The sequence below is a fragment of the Thalassophryne amazonica genome, chromosome 1 (assembly GCF_902500255.1).
Source record: "Thalassophryne amazonica chromosome 1, fThaAma1.1, whole genome shotgun sequence".
Lineage (NCBI taxonomy): Eukaryota > Metazoa > Chordata > Actinopteri > Batrachoidiformes > Batrachoididae > Thalassophryne > Thalassophryne amazonica.
Genome location: NC_047103.1, coordinates 154317465 through 154334815, shown reverse-complemented (window position 1 = coordinate 154334815; position 17351 = coordinate 154317465). Strand labels below are relative to the sequence as shown.

At 40.3% G+C, this 17351-nt stretch overlaps 1 protein-coding gene across 1 annotated transcript in view; it reads right to left on the bottom strand.

The window, feature by feature from the left end:
• The window catches only part of kcnh7 (potassium channel, voltage gated eag related subfamily H, member 7), a 340856-nt gene that overhangs the window by 180917 nt on the left and 142588 nt on the right, over window positions 1-17351 (bottom strand). Inside the window, 1 exon segment of the mRNA XM_034176733.1 lies at window positions 11687-11842. Coding sequence (XP_034032624.1) covers window positions 11687-11842 — 156 coding nt within the window.

The window sequence follows — 17351 nt, the reverse complement described above, 5'->3', positions numbered from 1 at the left end:
TTCTTCTTTACCTCTAAAGTCATCCTACAAACAACCATCCTATGCTGTCTAGTGACACTCTCTCCTGCTACCACCTTACAGTCTGTGATTTCTTTTAGCTTGCATCTCTTATAAAGAATGTAGTCCACCTGTGTGCACCTTCCTCCACTCTTATATGTTACCCTGTGCTCCTCCATTTTATTAAAGTAGGTATTCACCACAGCCATTTCCTTCCTTTTTGCAAAATCAACTACCATCTGTCCTTCCCCATTCCTATCCTTGATACCATATCTACCCATTACTTCCTCATCACCTCTGTTCCCTTCACCAACATGCCCATTGAAGTCTGCTCCTATCACCACTCTTTCATGCTTGGGCACACTCTCCACCACCTCATCTAACACTTCAGAAATCTTCTTTCTCCTTCATCTCACAACCTACCTGTGGGGCATATGCACTGATGATATTCAGCATCACCCCTTCAATTTCCAACTTCACACTCATCACCCTGTCAGACACTCGCTTAACCTCCAACACACTTTTAACATACTCTTCCTTTAAAATGACCCCAACACCATTTCTCTTCCTGTCCTCACCATGGTACAACAACTTGTACCCTCCGCCGATGCTCCTGCTCTTACTTCCCTTCCACTTGGTCTCTTGCACACACAATATGTCTACCTTTCTCCTCTCCATCATATCAGCCAGCTCTCTCCCTTTACCAGTCAGTCATACTACCAACATTCAAAGTCCCCACTCTCATTTCCACCCTTCTAGTTTTCTTCTTCTCCCGCTGTTCGTGGCAACGTTTTCCTCCTCTTCTTCGTCGTCTTCGCCCAGCAGTAGCCCAATTTTCACCGGCACCCTGTTGGGCAATAGCATCGGTGGCGGACGTTGTTAACCCGGGCCGCGACCGATCCGGTATGGGAATTCGATTCTGAGTCTGCATAGTTGGGTTGGCTTCTTATACGCCGGATGCCCTTCCTGACGCAACCCTCCTCATTTATCCGGGCTTGGGACCGGCACTCAGAATGTACTGGCTGCACACCCCATGTGGCTGAGTTTCATGTCACGTATGTCTAAAAAAGCATAAACTGCAAGAATACTGAGCTGCAGCTCATGTGGGAGCTGATGTTTAAAAATAATTTGGTGGACTTGGAAATTTGCAATCTGAAACCAACCAAAAGACAGTGAAAGCTTTTACAGGATCCGTTACAGTACTTCCACCACACACCCCTGTGTGGCCTGTTAGGGGTTTCATCCAATTACAGTCACCCAGAGGTGAGCTCTGGTCCTTAAGCTGCTGTTTCATATGTCACAGGCAGAAAATCGAGAGAGGCGGACATAAAAGAGAGATGAGAGCACCGCTGGGAATGACATTACACGCTATTACTCCGACAGCACTGGGAAGCAAAGCGCTCTCAGCCGTTGCTCTGCTAGTTCATCAGGCTATGGTGGCAGGCTATGAGCTATAATTGGAACAGACCTTTGTGATGACAACAGGTTATCGCATCAGTGTCTGCTAAACGCTGGTGTCAACATATCAAAAGAGCTAACAGGGAATTCCTGCAACTGAACTCGTGATTACTTCTCAATTTAGGAGCATGTAATAGTACAGACGTATGCAAGACATGTGCTGTTTTCACTAGTGTTTAGCTAGAAAAGTGAGATTTTAAAGCTACAGTGCATTTAGGGCTGTTTATCAGCACAAATGGAATACAGCATTCATAACCTCTATTTATTAATGGATGACTACCTGCAACAATGAATCAATGTGCTTTCATAAGCTTAGCATGAGTCCTTGTATCGAGGAGGGTCCACTGGTCCTAACCTCTTTATATTATTTGATGGTGTATATTACAACCCCAAATTGATTTGAAAAATTCACAAATAATGTAATACTTTCAAATAACTAACAAGTAAGATCCAGCTTTGTTCAATTTACAAAAAATAAAACATGATTCTGTTGACATACACCATTAATCACCTTGAATTGTACGGTTATCTGTAAATCAACTGAATTGAAAATCAAAAAATAATGGTAATTCACAGTAATTAAATGGTTTTTTTTTTTAATTGTCATACTTTTGTAACATTACATAACCTACTTTAGTGCAACATATAGCCTACCATAAATGTAAAAACAACTTCAACATGCTTTCCTTAATACTAAGAGTAGGACTAGTGAACCCTAGGAAAGTTCCCCTTTATAACTGCATGCCACTGGGCCCCCTCATGGAGACCGCCACGTTGCATTGCTTCGGTATCAGATGGAAAAGCTCCTTAAACACAGTCCATTTCTGCAATCCCATCTATTCTACAACCGGCTCACCGATTGATCAACTCCAGGATGATCAAAGACAGTCTGGAGTTACCAGCCTCCTGGCTGACAATTGTGTAGCTGCGTCAGTCACAGTCAGTCAGAGCTGCGTGTCATCAGAGCGAGCTGCAAAAAGTTTTCAGAGTGTCAGTTCAGAGGTGGTGTTTGTGGTTGCCATCTGCCACGCCGGTGTTTGCCAACCCGGACAGTGGGAATACCACCTCAACCGGCAACTTAGCCCCGCGACTGGACAGCAACAATGTCCGAGGCCCGCCCAACGTGGTGAATTCACTGAGGCCACGCGCTGTGTCATTAGAGCCGCGCGTCACGAGTGCTGCTTCCCCGAGGCCTCGTGCAGCCACCGCGGATCCATCAGCGCGGAAACACCGAGGCCGCGCGGCACCAGCGCAGTGCAGATCCATCCCGGTGACAAACAACGCAGGCTGTTAACATCGGCGATCGACAAGCTGCTCATAAGCCGACCATGGGGCCTAAGAAGGTTCTGACAGCGGAGGAAGGTGACGATATTAAAAAATCTCTGGACTTTCTATCAGAGGAGATTTCTGTTGTGAAGCAGCAACAGAAATCAATCATGGATCTGGTGGAGGAGGTGAAGGCATTACGGCTCCAGAACGCCAAGAAAGACCGGCATCTGGTGCAGCTGGAAAATAGAGTGGCTGAATTGGAGCAGTACACCAGAATTAACGACGTCATCATCACAGGGCTTCACATCAAACCACGGTCCTACGCACGGGCGGTAACAGATGAGAGCGGAGGGGAGCCCAGTGAACAGGAGGTCAGCTCTGTGGAAAAACAGGTTGCTGATTTCCTCCTATCTAAAGGTATAGAAATGGATTTAAATAACATTGAAGCGTGCCACCCTCTGCCCCGGAGAAATGACGGTGATAAACGAACCGTCATCATGAGATTCATCAACAGAAAACACAAAACAGCACTGTTAAAACAAGGAAGAAAACTGAAAGGGACAAACGTATTCATCAATGAACATCTCACCAAACGGAATGCCGACATCGCCAGGAAAGCACGCTTCTTAAAGAAATAGGGAAAAATCCAGCACACATGGACTTCAAACTGTAAAATATTCATCAAACTGAACGGATCACCAGAACAAGCAAAAGTCATGGCAATAAGGAACATCGAGGAGCTGGACAAATATGAACAATAGGCATGAGGACTCAAACACATCACAGCACCATGATGCAGACTGGAGCAACCCACTCATCCACATCATCTACACCCGGAGACAAGAGAGACATAATGACTAAGGATAATGATCCGTTTATTTCTGCCCAGGAGCTCTGTCTAGATACATTTAATTATAATAACTCTGCTAACCACCCCTTCGAATCTGAAAATGATCCTGATACCTTTTTCAGTGAGAATATTGTGAGACAGTGCAAATATTTTACAGAACAATCAAAAATTATAAAATCAATGATGAAAATTTTTCAATTATACATTTCAACAGCAGAAGTCTTTCTCGTAATCTGTCCACTATTAATGATTGTTCGAAAACATCCAAAAAAACGTTTTTCAGTTATTGCAATTTCAGAAACATGGTTAAATGAGGATAATAAAGATCTGGTATATCTTGATGGTTATGAATTGTTCCTGGTTAATAGGCAGACGAGAAGGGGCGGAGGCGTTGCATTGTTTGTAAGGTCAGATTATAACTGTAAACTCATTAACAACATGTCATTTACAGTGGACAACATCATGGAATGTGTTACCATAGAAATGACATCTATAAACTCCAAAAACATAGTTGTTAGTTGCATTTACAGAGCTCCTGGGACAAATATTGACACCTTTGAAGACATTATCTTAGGAATGTACAACAAAATCAACAGAAATAAGCATTTATTTGTCTGTGGAGATTTCAATATAGATTTTTTAAACCCTCACAATCATCCACAAATTACCTCATTTATAAACACCTTGTACTGTTTAGGACTGTTTCCAACCATCATTCATCCTAGCAGAATAACTATGGACTCAACAACTCTCATTGACAATATTTTAACTAACGTTATATCCGGTAATCTTAGTGGGGGACTACTGGTCAGTGATATCAGTGATCACTTGCCAGTTTTCTCAGTCTTTGCATTGGAGGGTTGTTGTAAGTATCGAAGCAATATCAAATTCATGAGTAGAAAAGTAACACCTGAAACAATTGATAATTTGAGGGAGGATTTATCAAGTCAGAATTGGTCAGATGTTTTTGTTGATGATGTTGACAGGTCATATGATGCTTTCATTTCCATTTTTTCCAGTTTGTATAATAAACACTGTCCATTTGTTGACAAAATATATAGAAATCAATATAGCAACAAACCATGGATAACTAAGGGACTTCAGAGGGCATGTAAAAAGAAAAACGTACTATATAAACAATTCATAAAACTACGAACTAAGGAAGCTGAAAGTAAGTATAAAACATATAAGAATAAGTTAATCAATATCATGAGACTCAGTAAAAAAACATATTATAATGAGTTACTTGTCAAAAATAGAAATAACATCAAAAACACATGGAACATATTAAATGAAATAGTAAAAAAGAATAGAGTAACTAGAGATTATCCTTCATTTTTTCAGAGTAACAACTACATCACGATTGATAATGACGAGTCTATTGCTGAACACTTTAATGAATACTTCGTTAATGTGGGTAAAAATCTTGCCAGTAAGATTGACTCATCAACTAATAACTTCTGGGTAAATAATTCAACGTTTAACAAATCTGTTTCAATGTTCATTGGTGGTACTCATGAAAGGGAAATACTTGATCTGGTTCATGGTTCAAAAAGTAAGAAATCGACTGATTTTAATAATTTGGATATGGCTTTATTAAAAAAAGTTATTGATTGTATAGTAAAACCGTTCAATTATATTTGCAATATGTCACTAAGTACTGGTAAATTTCCTTCTCAAATGAAAATAACCAAAGTAATTCCTCTGTTTAAAACTGGTGACAAACACACATTTTCTAATTATAGACCTATATCACTCCTGCCACAATTTTCCAAAATTTTGGAAAAAATATTTGCTAAAAGATTAAATGATTATTTACTGAAGCATAACATCATTTGTGAAGAACAATATGGATTCAGAAGGTCTCGAACTACATCACATGCTTTGATGGACTTTGTGGAAAGTATAGCATGATACCCAGCTTTATCTATCCATGAAGCCAGAGGACACACACCAAGATTAGAGCATGCCATAGGTATTAAAGGCACTGCGCTGCGGTGGTTTGAATCATATTTGTCTAATAGATTACAATTTTCCTTCCCACTGTAGCCAAGTGCTTGCTCACAGGGGGTCGTTTTGACCGTTGGGGTTTTACATAATTATTGTATGGCCTTGCCTTACAATATAAAGCGCCTTGGGGCAACTGTTTGTTGTGATTTGGCGCTATATAAAAAAAATTGATTGATTGATTGATTGTTCATGTAAATGGGGAATCTTCTTCACAGACTAAGGTTAATTATGGAGTTCCACAAGGTTCTGTGCTAGGACCAATTTTATTCACTTTATACATGCTTCCCTTAGGCAGTATTATTAGACGGTATTGCTTAAATTTTCATTGTTATGCAGATGATACCCAGCTTATCTATCCATGAAGCCAGAGGACACACACCAATTAGCTAAACTGCAGGATTGTCTTACAGACATAAAGACATGGATGATCTCTAATTTCCTGCTTTTAAACTCAGATAAAACTGAAGTTATTGTACTTGGCCCCACAAATCTTAGAAACATGGTGTCTAACCAGATCCTTACTCTGGATGGCATTACCCTGACCTCTAGTAATACTGTGAGAAATCTTGGAGTCATTTTTGATCAGGATATGTCATTCAAAGCGCATATTAAACAAATATGTAGGACTGCTTTTTTGCATTTACGCAATATCTCTAAAATCAGAAAGGTCTTGTCTCAGAGTGATGCTGAAAAACTAATTCATGCATTTATTTCCTCTAGGCTGGACTATTGTAATTCATTATTATCAGGTTGTCCTAAAAGTTCCCTAAAAAGCCTTCAGTTAATTCAAAATGCTGCAGCTAGAGTACTGACGGGGACTAGAAGGAGAGAGCATATCTCACCCATATTGGCCTCTCTTCATTGGCTTCCTGTTAATTCTAGAATAGAATTTAAAATTCTTCTTCTTACTTATAAGGTTTTGAATAATCAGGTCCCATCTTATCTTAGGGACCTCGTAGTACCATATCACCCCAATAGAGCGCTTCGCTCTCAGACTGCAGGCTTACTTGTAGTTCCTAGGGTTTGTAAGAGTAGAATGGGAGGCAGAGCCTTCAGCTTTCAGGCTCCTCTCCTGTGGAACCAGCTCCCAATTCAGATCAGGGAGACAGACACCCTCTCTACTTTTAAGATTAGGCTTAAAACTTTCCTTTTTGCTAAAGCTTATAGTTAGGGCTGGATCAGGTGACCCTGAACCATCCCTTAGTTATGCTGCTATAGACGTAGACTGCTGGGGGGTTCCCATGATGCACTGTTTCTTTCTCTTTTTGCTCTGTATGCACCACTCTGCATTTAATCATTAGTGATCGATCTCTGCTCCCCTCCACAGCATGTCTTTTTCCTGGTTCTCTCCCTCAGCCCCAACCAGTCCCAGCAGAAGACTGCCCCTCCCTGAGCCTGGTTCTGCTGGAGGTTTCTTCCTGTTAAAAGGGAGTTTTTCCTTCCCACTGTAGCCAAGTGCTTGCTCACAGGGGGTCGTTTTGACCGTTGGGGTTTTACATCATTATTGTATGGCCTTGCCTTACAATATAAAGCGCCTTGGGGCAACTGTTTGTTGTGATTTGGCGCTATATAAAAAAAAAATTGATTGATTGATTGATAGCAACTGCAATTGATAATAAACAATACACAATAGGTGTTTTTTTTTATTTACAGAAAGCGTTTGACACAATTAACCATGGAATACTATTAAGTAAAGTGCAGAAATATGGAATCACAGGTCTGGCATATGAATGGATAGTTAGTTATTTACAAGGCAGATTTCAGTATGTTCAATTCAATAATACAAATTCTGAACTCAGGGATGTCACATGTGGGGTGCCGCAGGGCTCAGTGCTGGGTCCTTTGTTGTTTATAATCTATATAAATGATATAAGTTGGGTGTCGAGTTCACTGAGATGTGTCCTTTTTGCGGATGATACAACTGTGTTCTGTAGCGGTGAAAATCTTGAACAGCTTCTGGACATAGTGGAGAAAGAACTGGAAAAATTTAAGGTTTGGTTTGACGCTAATAAGTTGTCACTCAACCTTGGGAAAACTAAATGTATTATATTTGGAAATAAACAGGCACCCAAATGTAAAAATTTAACTATAAACAATAAGGAAATTGAGTTAGTAACAGAGAATAAATTTTTAGGTGTTATAATTGATAATAAACTTAGCTGGAAACCACATATAAATTATGTGAAATCAAAATTGTCAAAAACTATAGCCATTTTGTATAAAGCCAAAGACCTACTGCCGCAAGAAGGGTTACTTACTTTATATCATTCTCTGATGGTACCATATATGACATATTGTGTTGAGTCATGGGGAAACACTTACAAATCAAATACCAATCCAATATTCCTTTTGCAAAAACGAGCCATACGAGTCATCTGCAATAAACAATATCGTGAACCAACTCATTCTCTATTTGTGTCTTTAAATTTATTAAAATTCATTGATTTGGTCGATTACATTACAATTCAAACTTTATTTTGAGCGAAAAACCAAGCCTTACCGAGACATGTCCAGAGTCTGTTCCGATTGAGGGAATCCAGATATAGTTTAAGAGGTTGTGCAATTTTTATGAAACCACCAGTAAGAACAAATGTAAAGGGTTTTTGTGTGTCTGTGGTTGGGGTGAGGAAATGGAACAAATGTTCAACAGAGGTTAGAATGAGTAGTACCTTAGTAAGATTTAAGAAACTACTCAAAAAGAACATTATGTCTAAGTGTCATAAAGAAGCAAATATAATTTGATTTATATGGAATGTTCAATTTATAAGTGGGACTTATTGTATATTTGAATGTGTGGGTATGTATATGCGTATGTAGATATATAGATATGGGTAGGTGTATATGTATATGTATATAAGTGACTGTGTATATGTATGTATATATTTATGTTTGTAAAGTATATACGTATGTATATAGGTATATGTGGCACAGCCCAAGCAGAGGGTCACCCCCAAGAGCCTGGTCTGCTTGAGGTTTCTTCCTTATAGGGAGTTTTTCCTCACCACAGTTGCCTAGTGCTTGCTCTGGGGGTTGGTAAGGTTAGTCCTTACTGGCGTAAAGTGCCTTGATTCGATTTTCTTATGATCTGGTACTATATAAATATAATTATAAGTGAATAGTATATTGATGTGTATGTCTGTGTGTCGACATGTAGTAGTGAATTTATATTTATGTAAATATGACTGATTAGAATTGTTGGACTTGTACTAGCAGGGGTGGGCGCTAATAAGCTTTGCTTCAGCCCACACCCTTTCGGACTCACTAGTTTTGTCTGTGTTTGTTTGTGGAATTGTTCATTTTTTTTCTATTTGAATATTTTGTGTGCCGAATTAAAAAAACTTTGTCACTTTGTCACTCTTACACCTATTGTCTTGAAGTACTTTATATTTTGTTAAAGGACTATATTATTATATTGTTGTTATTATTACTATTATTATTATAGAACAGGGGTATTCAACTCATTCCAGAAAGGGCCGAGACGGTGCAGGTTTTCTTTGCAACCACCCTCTCCACCAGGTGATTTCACTGATTTACTGATTCCATCTTTCAAAGTGATGTTAATCAGTGAAATCACCTGGTGGAGAGGGTGGTTGCAAAGAAAACCTGCACCGTCTCGGCCCTTTCTGGAGTGAGTTGAATACCCCTGTTCTATAATAATAATAGCAATAATGATAACAACAACAATGTAATAATAATACACTCAACAAAAATATAAACGCAACACTTTTGGTTTTGCTCCCATTTTGTATGAGATGAACTCAAAGATCTAAAACTTTTTCCACATACACAATATCACCATTTCCCTCAAATATTGTTCACAAAACAGTCTAAATCTGTGATAGTGAGCACTTCTCCTTTGCTGAGATAATCCATCCCACCTCACAGGTGTGCCATATCAAGATGCTGATTAGACACCATGATTAGTGCACAGGTGTGCCTTAGACTGCCCACAATAAAAGGCCACTCTGAAAGGTGCTGTTTTGTTTTATTGGGGGGGGATACCAGTCAGTATCTGGTGTGACCACCATTTGCCTCATGCAGTGCAACACATCTCCTTCGCATAGAGTTGATCAGGTTGTCAATTGTGGCCTGTGGAATGTTGGTCCACTCCTCTTCAATGGCTGTGCGAAGTTGCTGGATATTGGCAGGAACTGGTACACGCTGTCGTATACGCCGGTCCAGAGCATCCCAAACATGCTCAATGGGTGACATGTCCGGTGAGTATGCCGGCCATACAAGAACTGGGACATTTTCAGCTTCCAAGAATTGTGTACAGATCCTTGCAACATGGGGCCGTGCATTATCCTGCTGCAACATGAGGTGATGTTCTCAGGATCTCGTCACGGTATCTCTGTGCATTCAAAATGCCATCAATAAAATGCACCTGTGTTCTTCGTCCATAACAGACGCCTGCCCATACCATAACCCCACTGCCACCATGGGCCACTCGATCCACAACATTGACATCAGAAAACCGCTCACCCACATGACGCCACACACGCTGTCTGCCATCTGCCCTGGACAGTGTGAACCGGGATTCATCCGTGAAGAGAACACCTCTCCAACGTGCCAAATGCCAGCGAATGTGAGCATTTGCCCACTCAAGTCGGTTACGACGACGAACTGGAGTCAGGTCGAGACCCCAATGAGGACGACGAGCATGCAGATGAGCTTCCCTGAGACGGTTTCTGACAGTTTGTGCAGAAATTCTTTGGTTATGCAAACCGATTGTTTCAGCAGCTGTCCGAGTGGCTGGTCTCAGACGATCTTGGAGGTGAACATGCTGGATGTGGAGGTCCTGGGCTGGTGTGGTTACACGTGGTCTGCGGTTGTAAGGCTGGTTGGATGTACTGCCAAATTCTCTGAAACGCCTTTGGAGACGGCTTATGGTAAAGAAATGAACATTTAATACACGAGCAACAACTCTGGCTGACATTCCTGCTGTCAGCATGCCAATTGCACGCTCCCTCAAATCTTGCAACATCTGTGGCATTGTGCTGTGTGATAAAACTGCACCTTTCAGAGTGGCCTTTTATTGTGGGCAGTCTAAGGCACACCTGTGCACTAATCATGGTGTCTAATCAGAATCTTGATATGGCACACCTGTGAGGTGGGATGGATTATCTCAGCAAAGGAGAAGTGCTCATTATCACAGATTTAGACTGGTTTGTGAACAATATTTGAGGGAAATGGTGATATTGTGTATGTGGAAAAAGTTTTAGATCTTTGAGTTCATCTCATACAAAATGGGAGCAAAACCAAAAGTGTTGCATTTATATTTTTGTTGAGTTATAATCTTTTAACAAAATATAAAGTACTTCAAGACAATAAGTTAAATAAAAGCAATCTATATACACAATACAAGCAGAAAAAAAATATATTTCAGAGGCTCAATAAGCATAGGCACTCAAGAACATGAGAGTCTTCAGTCTGGATTAAAGATCTCCATTGAACTCAACTGTCATATCTCATTCACCAAGACTATTGCATAGCAGTGGTGCATGGACAGAAGATGCTCTATTACCAACATTTTCTAATAAATCTTGGGGACACAGCAAGCCATCTTCCTGTGATGGCAGCGCTGCAGTTGCTGTCTGTGTTTCCACCAGCTCAGTCATGTAGACCTGCGCAAATCCATTCAGTATCTTATAAGTAAATAACAGTATCTTGACGTCTGCCCTCGCCCAACCAGGCAGCCACTCAAGAGAAGCCAACACTGAGGTACCATGGTCAGATTTTCATTTCCCAGTCAACAATCGAGCTATTCATTCTTTATTTCTAGTTTTACTTTCCCGTTCTGTTTTATATATTGTTCTGTATGCCCTGATGTAGACACATCTATGAGACAATGCACAGGCAACATAAAATTGCTTTGGCTGCTGATCATGTGCATCAAAAGCCACCACGAAGTAATCAGGTCAGATCAAAAAGACAAGACCAGACCAGTACGCCGACAAATTATCAAGCAGACACCAGCAAAAACATAGAGGTAAGCAAAACATCTGCTAATTCCCATATGATGCCTTACACAAAACTGCTTCATCCATTCACCTTTTAAAAATGTAATGTACTTGTTTCATTTTTTTGTTAGGTCTCACTCACGTTGCTCAGCTTTGGATGGTGAGGTGTGGTTAAGTCTCTCCAATGAGTCACTGCTGCCTTCCTCCAGGATGTAGTCAAAGTTCAGGATGAACATCATAACCACGCCTTCTTCATTCTTTACGGGAATGATATGAGTGGCGCACTGGAACTTGGAACCTGACAAAAGAGGGATTGAATCACAGTTAGTGAATGGGAGAAAACTACATTATGTTTAACCCTCTGGGGTCCGAGAGCATTTTTTGGACAGTTCACTCGCCTGGCATAAATGTTTTATTATTGCTGTTAACAGCTCTCCCTGCATCCCACAATCAAGTTTTATGTCTCTTTTTTTTCAGGACAACCTGTGCTTTCATAATATATATGCTTTTGTTGTGTTTTATAAGTGTAATAAAGGTTTACAATCGAAAATAAGAAAGAAAAAAGTAAAGCGGAAAATAATTTCCCACACACATTTATTCAAAACACACAGCAGACGATAATAAACAACTGTTTTGACACTTTATAAAGGTAATTTGAGGTCTTGTGTGAAAGACTGTACAACAAAAAGCTTCAAACAATAAACACAAATGCACATTTTGAACAATATATACAAAATCGTCTATGCATTTTTTTTTTTTGTCTTCATCTCAAAGCAATTTCTGTCAGCTATTACACAAAGGTTACAACACAAACTTCTACTTCTACTGTGTTTTGGAGTGTTCTGTGCTGCTCCTAAAGCAGCTTTCATCAAACTTTGGCTCACTTTGGCTCCTTACAGTCTCAGGAGCGGCCCGCCCCCTCGCGCCATTGATATGGTAAACAGTGCTTTACGCCAAGAAAGCAACAGAGTTATCCAGTAACTTTCACATGCAAACTAGTGGAGCAATCCTGATAGTTACACACTCTTTGTTTGAGCACGTGAGATTGTCATCAGAGGCTCTCTGTCTGCTCCTCTGCTTTCACTGATCACTGTGCGTAATGGCGCAGGGTGCCCTGGATGTACTCATTGGAGCACCCAGGGGGCTATACAAATGGGCTAACTAGTAACATATCACTCCTGAAAACGATCTTTGGCTTTTCATGTGAGGTAAATCTGCCCTATGATTGGATTTTGGAAAACCATGTGATGGTGAATCAATTCCAATTGGGCACTCACATTGCGCACGTCATCACACAGCTTCTATGAGGAGTACAAAGATGGCCGATGGCTGGCTCGAAAGTCCGCAGAGTTAACTTTTTAGCAAAAAAAAGTACGTTTCTATCTCATATCATTAAAAAGGTATTTAGTAAAGCTTGGTCTTTGCCATCGTATACGACGGCGTCGGCCCCAGAGGGTTAATGGACTGGAATAATCTCAAAATGGAATAAAAGTCATCAGAGCACTCCATTCACCATGACATAAATGTACAAGCAAATATTAATGTCTGTAAAATAGTGTTTCTGACTATTTATAATATCTTCATAAGACTAGTGTGTGACTTTATATGAAGTCATACATACCAATCAATCACAAATATTTTACTGATCAATATATGCTTCAGATCATCCATCTAGGCTTCTTGGTTGTTGAGATACTATACAAAGAAGGACCATGTTTTCCCACCAAGTTTGAAGGAAATCGGTCAAGCTGTTCTTCTAAGGTTTTCTTGCCCATAGACACACAATAACCTGCTTCACCGGAGTGTCGGGTCATGTAAAAACAAAACTCTAGAAGCATAGGGAAAGATATATGATATAACCAGAGTCTAGTACACTTTAACTCAACCTCTGCAGTTTTCGATTCACACTATGACATTAGAAATGACAATAAGAACTATGATAATTACAAATGAATGTACATAATAGCCTGGAAGAGGAAAGTCAAGAAATCTATGGAGACAAAAGGATCTGGAGCTGAATGATTCCCAACACTTACATGTTTCCATAAGGAGGAATACAGTGAAAGTCTGCATCCAGTTTAAAAGAATACTTCTTTATGACATTTTGACACTTTCCAAAATCTGACTATTCAGCCTGTGACACTTATTCTGAAATAGTACAGGTCCACATTTACTATCCTAGTAGTCATAGGCTGAGAGGCAGGGTACACCTTGGACAGGACACCAGTTTATCCCACAGCCACATACAGTGCCTCCCAAAAGTATTGGAACACTTGGTATTTCACACATTTTAATTTGTTTATGCTATTTCAAATATAAAAAAATATGAAAAACACAAAAAATAAAAACAATTCTAAAATTATCTTCCTTAAACTCAAACTGAAAGCAAATCTCTACAACTTCATATAAATTAATTAATTAAAAATATAAAAGCTAAGATGATGGGTTGCATAATGGAACACTTTGGTATAATACCTGTAAATACATAGTTTTATTGCCAGTATTCTTCAGACAAATCAGGAGATAGATACATGAACATTTAGAAGTCACTGAATATGTCTTTGACTTTATTCACATCAATTAAATCCAAACAGTATGGCACTCTATGGTAAATCTGTATGGAGTAGACAGTTCTCAAAAATGGAGTGACTGTGTAAGAAGAAGAGTGAGGAAAGCCACCAAGACACCCAGACAACCCAGAAGAAGTTACACGCTTCTGTAGCTGTGATTGGAGAAATTGTGCATAATGCATGTTTTTCATTTTGTATCCCCAGTTATACAGTTTCATGATGAAGTGGTATAGAGGAGGATTTTCTTTCACCAAAACATCAAATCTAAGGTTGCATCTCAGACGCACCTTCTGGCAAACTGTAGCTGAACTTTCGGGTCTTTTTAAGTAATTCCTTTTGGAAGGCACTGTACAGGCAGACAAACTTATTAACACTCACACACACCCTTACTGTTAATTTAAAGTTTCCATTTCACCTAACCTGCATGTCTTTGGAAGTACAAGGAAGCCAGTACACCCAAAGAGAACACACACAAATAGGGATCGGATGTGATCCCAGGACCATCTTGCTGTGAGTAAACAGTGGAAACCACTAAGTCATTGTGCCACCCAACAGAATATTTCTGACTGAAAATTTAAATTCACTCACTCATCTTCAACCGCTTATTACAATTAAGGGTCGCGAGGGGCTGGAGCCTATCCCAGCAGTCATAGAGCGTGAGGCTGTGTACACCCTGGACAGGATGCCAGTCTGTCGCAGGGCCACAAACAGACAAACAAACACATTCACACCCGCACATACACCTACAGACAATTTTAAAGTTTCCAATCCACCTAACATGCATGTCTTTGGATGTGGGAGGATTCCGGAGTACTGGGAGGGAACCCACGCAAACACGGGGAGAACATGCAAACTCCACACAGAAAGGCCAGAGGTGGGAATCAAACCCATGACCTTCTTGCTGTGAGGCAACGGTGCTATCCACTAATCTACCGTGCTGCTACAGCTCGAAAATTGCATGTTTGACTTCGCTTTCTGCTGCATCTGAGTTTTTAGATTATATCTCCACAACCGAATGGTATTTGCAGAGATAAAGCAATACTCTAAGGTAGAAAACGAATTCATTCAACCATCTGCAGGATTAATTGTGTGCGATTCAATTTGCAGTGGTGTTCCATGCAAAATCACACTGGATTAACATCATTATATATCAAAACAGCCAATGATGAATGCACCTATAACAGTTACCCCAAACTATATCTATGCAAAGACCATATAAGAGACACAATTTCTAGAATTTATTGCCATTTGAATAATTGCGTCTCCTGGGAGAGAGAGATGAGAAAGAAAGAAGTGCAGTCAGTAGTTAAAGCTCCATTATTAGTTACTGATGTCAGTGCCGTGGGAGGGAATGTTAATGCCTCAAAGCTAAATGTGCTTAATTTATCAAACAGCAGATAAACACTGATAAAACTCAGCTCCATCCACAAACAGTTTTGTCTTTTTAAAGATGATTAAGCCATATTTAGATTAAATAAAAGAAATCGCATTTCAACAGTAGTTGGGATGTGAAACCCGGATTTAATCACCAGTGACATCGAACGTTCTCAGGGTTTGCTGAACGACATGTTCACGCGCTATGATCAGCATTTTTGTGTAGGATATGAAAACTTTATCAAGTTTTAAATAATGAACACCTCTGGAAGATGCTCTCTCTCATATTAAGCTCCATGTCTTGCTGTCACCAGGATGCTATTATTAGTTCGCCTCGTAGGCACAAAGCCTACAGTGTTTCTTTTCTGGGAAACCACGGAGACAGTGTGCACATTCAACTGAGGTGCTGATGTGTTTGAATGCAAATATTCTCATACACTTGCATAAATGCCAGCATATATACCGCAATCAGTAATTATCTGCAGCATTTCGGTCTTCTTTTCACCGTTTTGCCCTTACTGAATAACTGGGCTGCATAATCGGATTGTGTAGAAATGTTCAAAACACACTCCTTCACCAGAATGGGGTTTGATTTATGCATGGTGGGGTGTGATTTTGCGACACTAAGCAGTACGTTGCCTGAACAGTGCATCAGTGCCACAACCGGCAAAAGGAGACATTAATTTTGTCGGAAGGAACCAGCGGTATAACCCTCCCATCTTGACTTGTCTGTCTGCATTATCAATATGTGCAGGTCTGTTTTGCATGTGGCAAAGTCTACAGGTTTCCACTCCAAATCGATATGACCAGCAGGCAGAGGTGGAAAACGCCAGTTTCAGTGAGTGTACGTCCTTCACTGTATTGCCCCCTGTGCACCTAAACCGAGCGGTGTGTTTGGGATCACTGTCATGCTGGACGACCCAGCCACGTTGCATCTTCAATGCTCTCACTGATGGAAGGAGGTTTTGGCTTAAAATCTCACGATACATGGCCACATTCATTCTTCCCTTAACACGGATCAGTCATCCTGTCCCCTTTGCAGAAAAACAGCCCCAAAGCATGATATTTCCACCCCATGCTTCACAGTAGATATGGTGTTCTTGGGATGCAACTCAGCATTCTTCTTCCTCCAAACACGACAAATTGAGTTTTTACTAAAATGTTCTATTTTGGTTTCATCTGACCACATGATATTGTCCCAATCCTCTTCTGGATCATCCATATGCTCTCTGCCAAACTTCAGATGGGCCTGGACATGTACTGGTTTAAGCAGGGGGACACGCCTGGCACTTCAGGATTTGAGTCCCTCTCTGCATAGTGTGTAGCCTTTGTTACTTTGGTCCCAGCTCTCTGCAGGTCATTCATCAGGTCCCTCCATGTAGTTCTGGGATTTTTGTTCACCATTCTCATGGTCATTTTGACCCTACAAAATGACATCTTGCGTGGAGGGAGATTATCAATGGTCTTGTATGTCTTCCATTTTCTTACAATTGCTCCCACAGTTGATTTATTCACACCAGCCTGCTTGACTATTGTAGATTCACTCTTCCCAGCCTGGTGCACATCTACAATTTTCTTCCTAGTGTCCTTCCACGGCTCTTTGGTCTTGGCTATGGTTGAGTTGGAGTCTGACTGTTTGAGGCTGTGGACAGGTGTCTTTTATACAGATAATGAGTTCCAACAGGTGCCATTAATACAGGTAATAGGTGGAGGACAGAAGAGCTTCTTAAAGAAGACGTTACAGGTCTGTGAGAGCCAGAAATCTTGCTTATGTGTGTGTGACCAAATACGTATTTTCCACCATGGTTTATAATTCAATTCTTTAAAAATCCTACAGTGTGATTTTCTCTATATTTTTTTTTC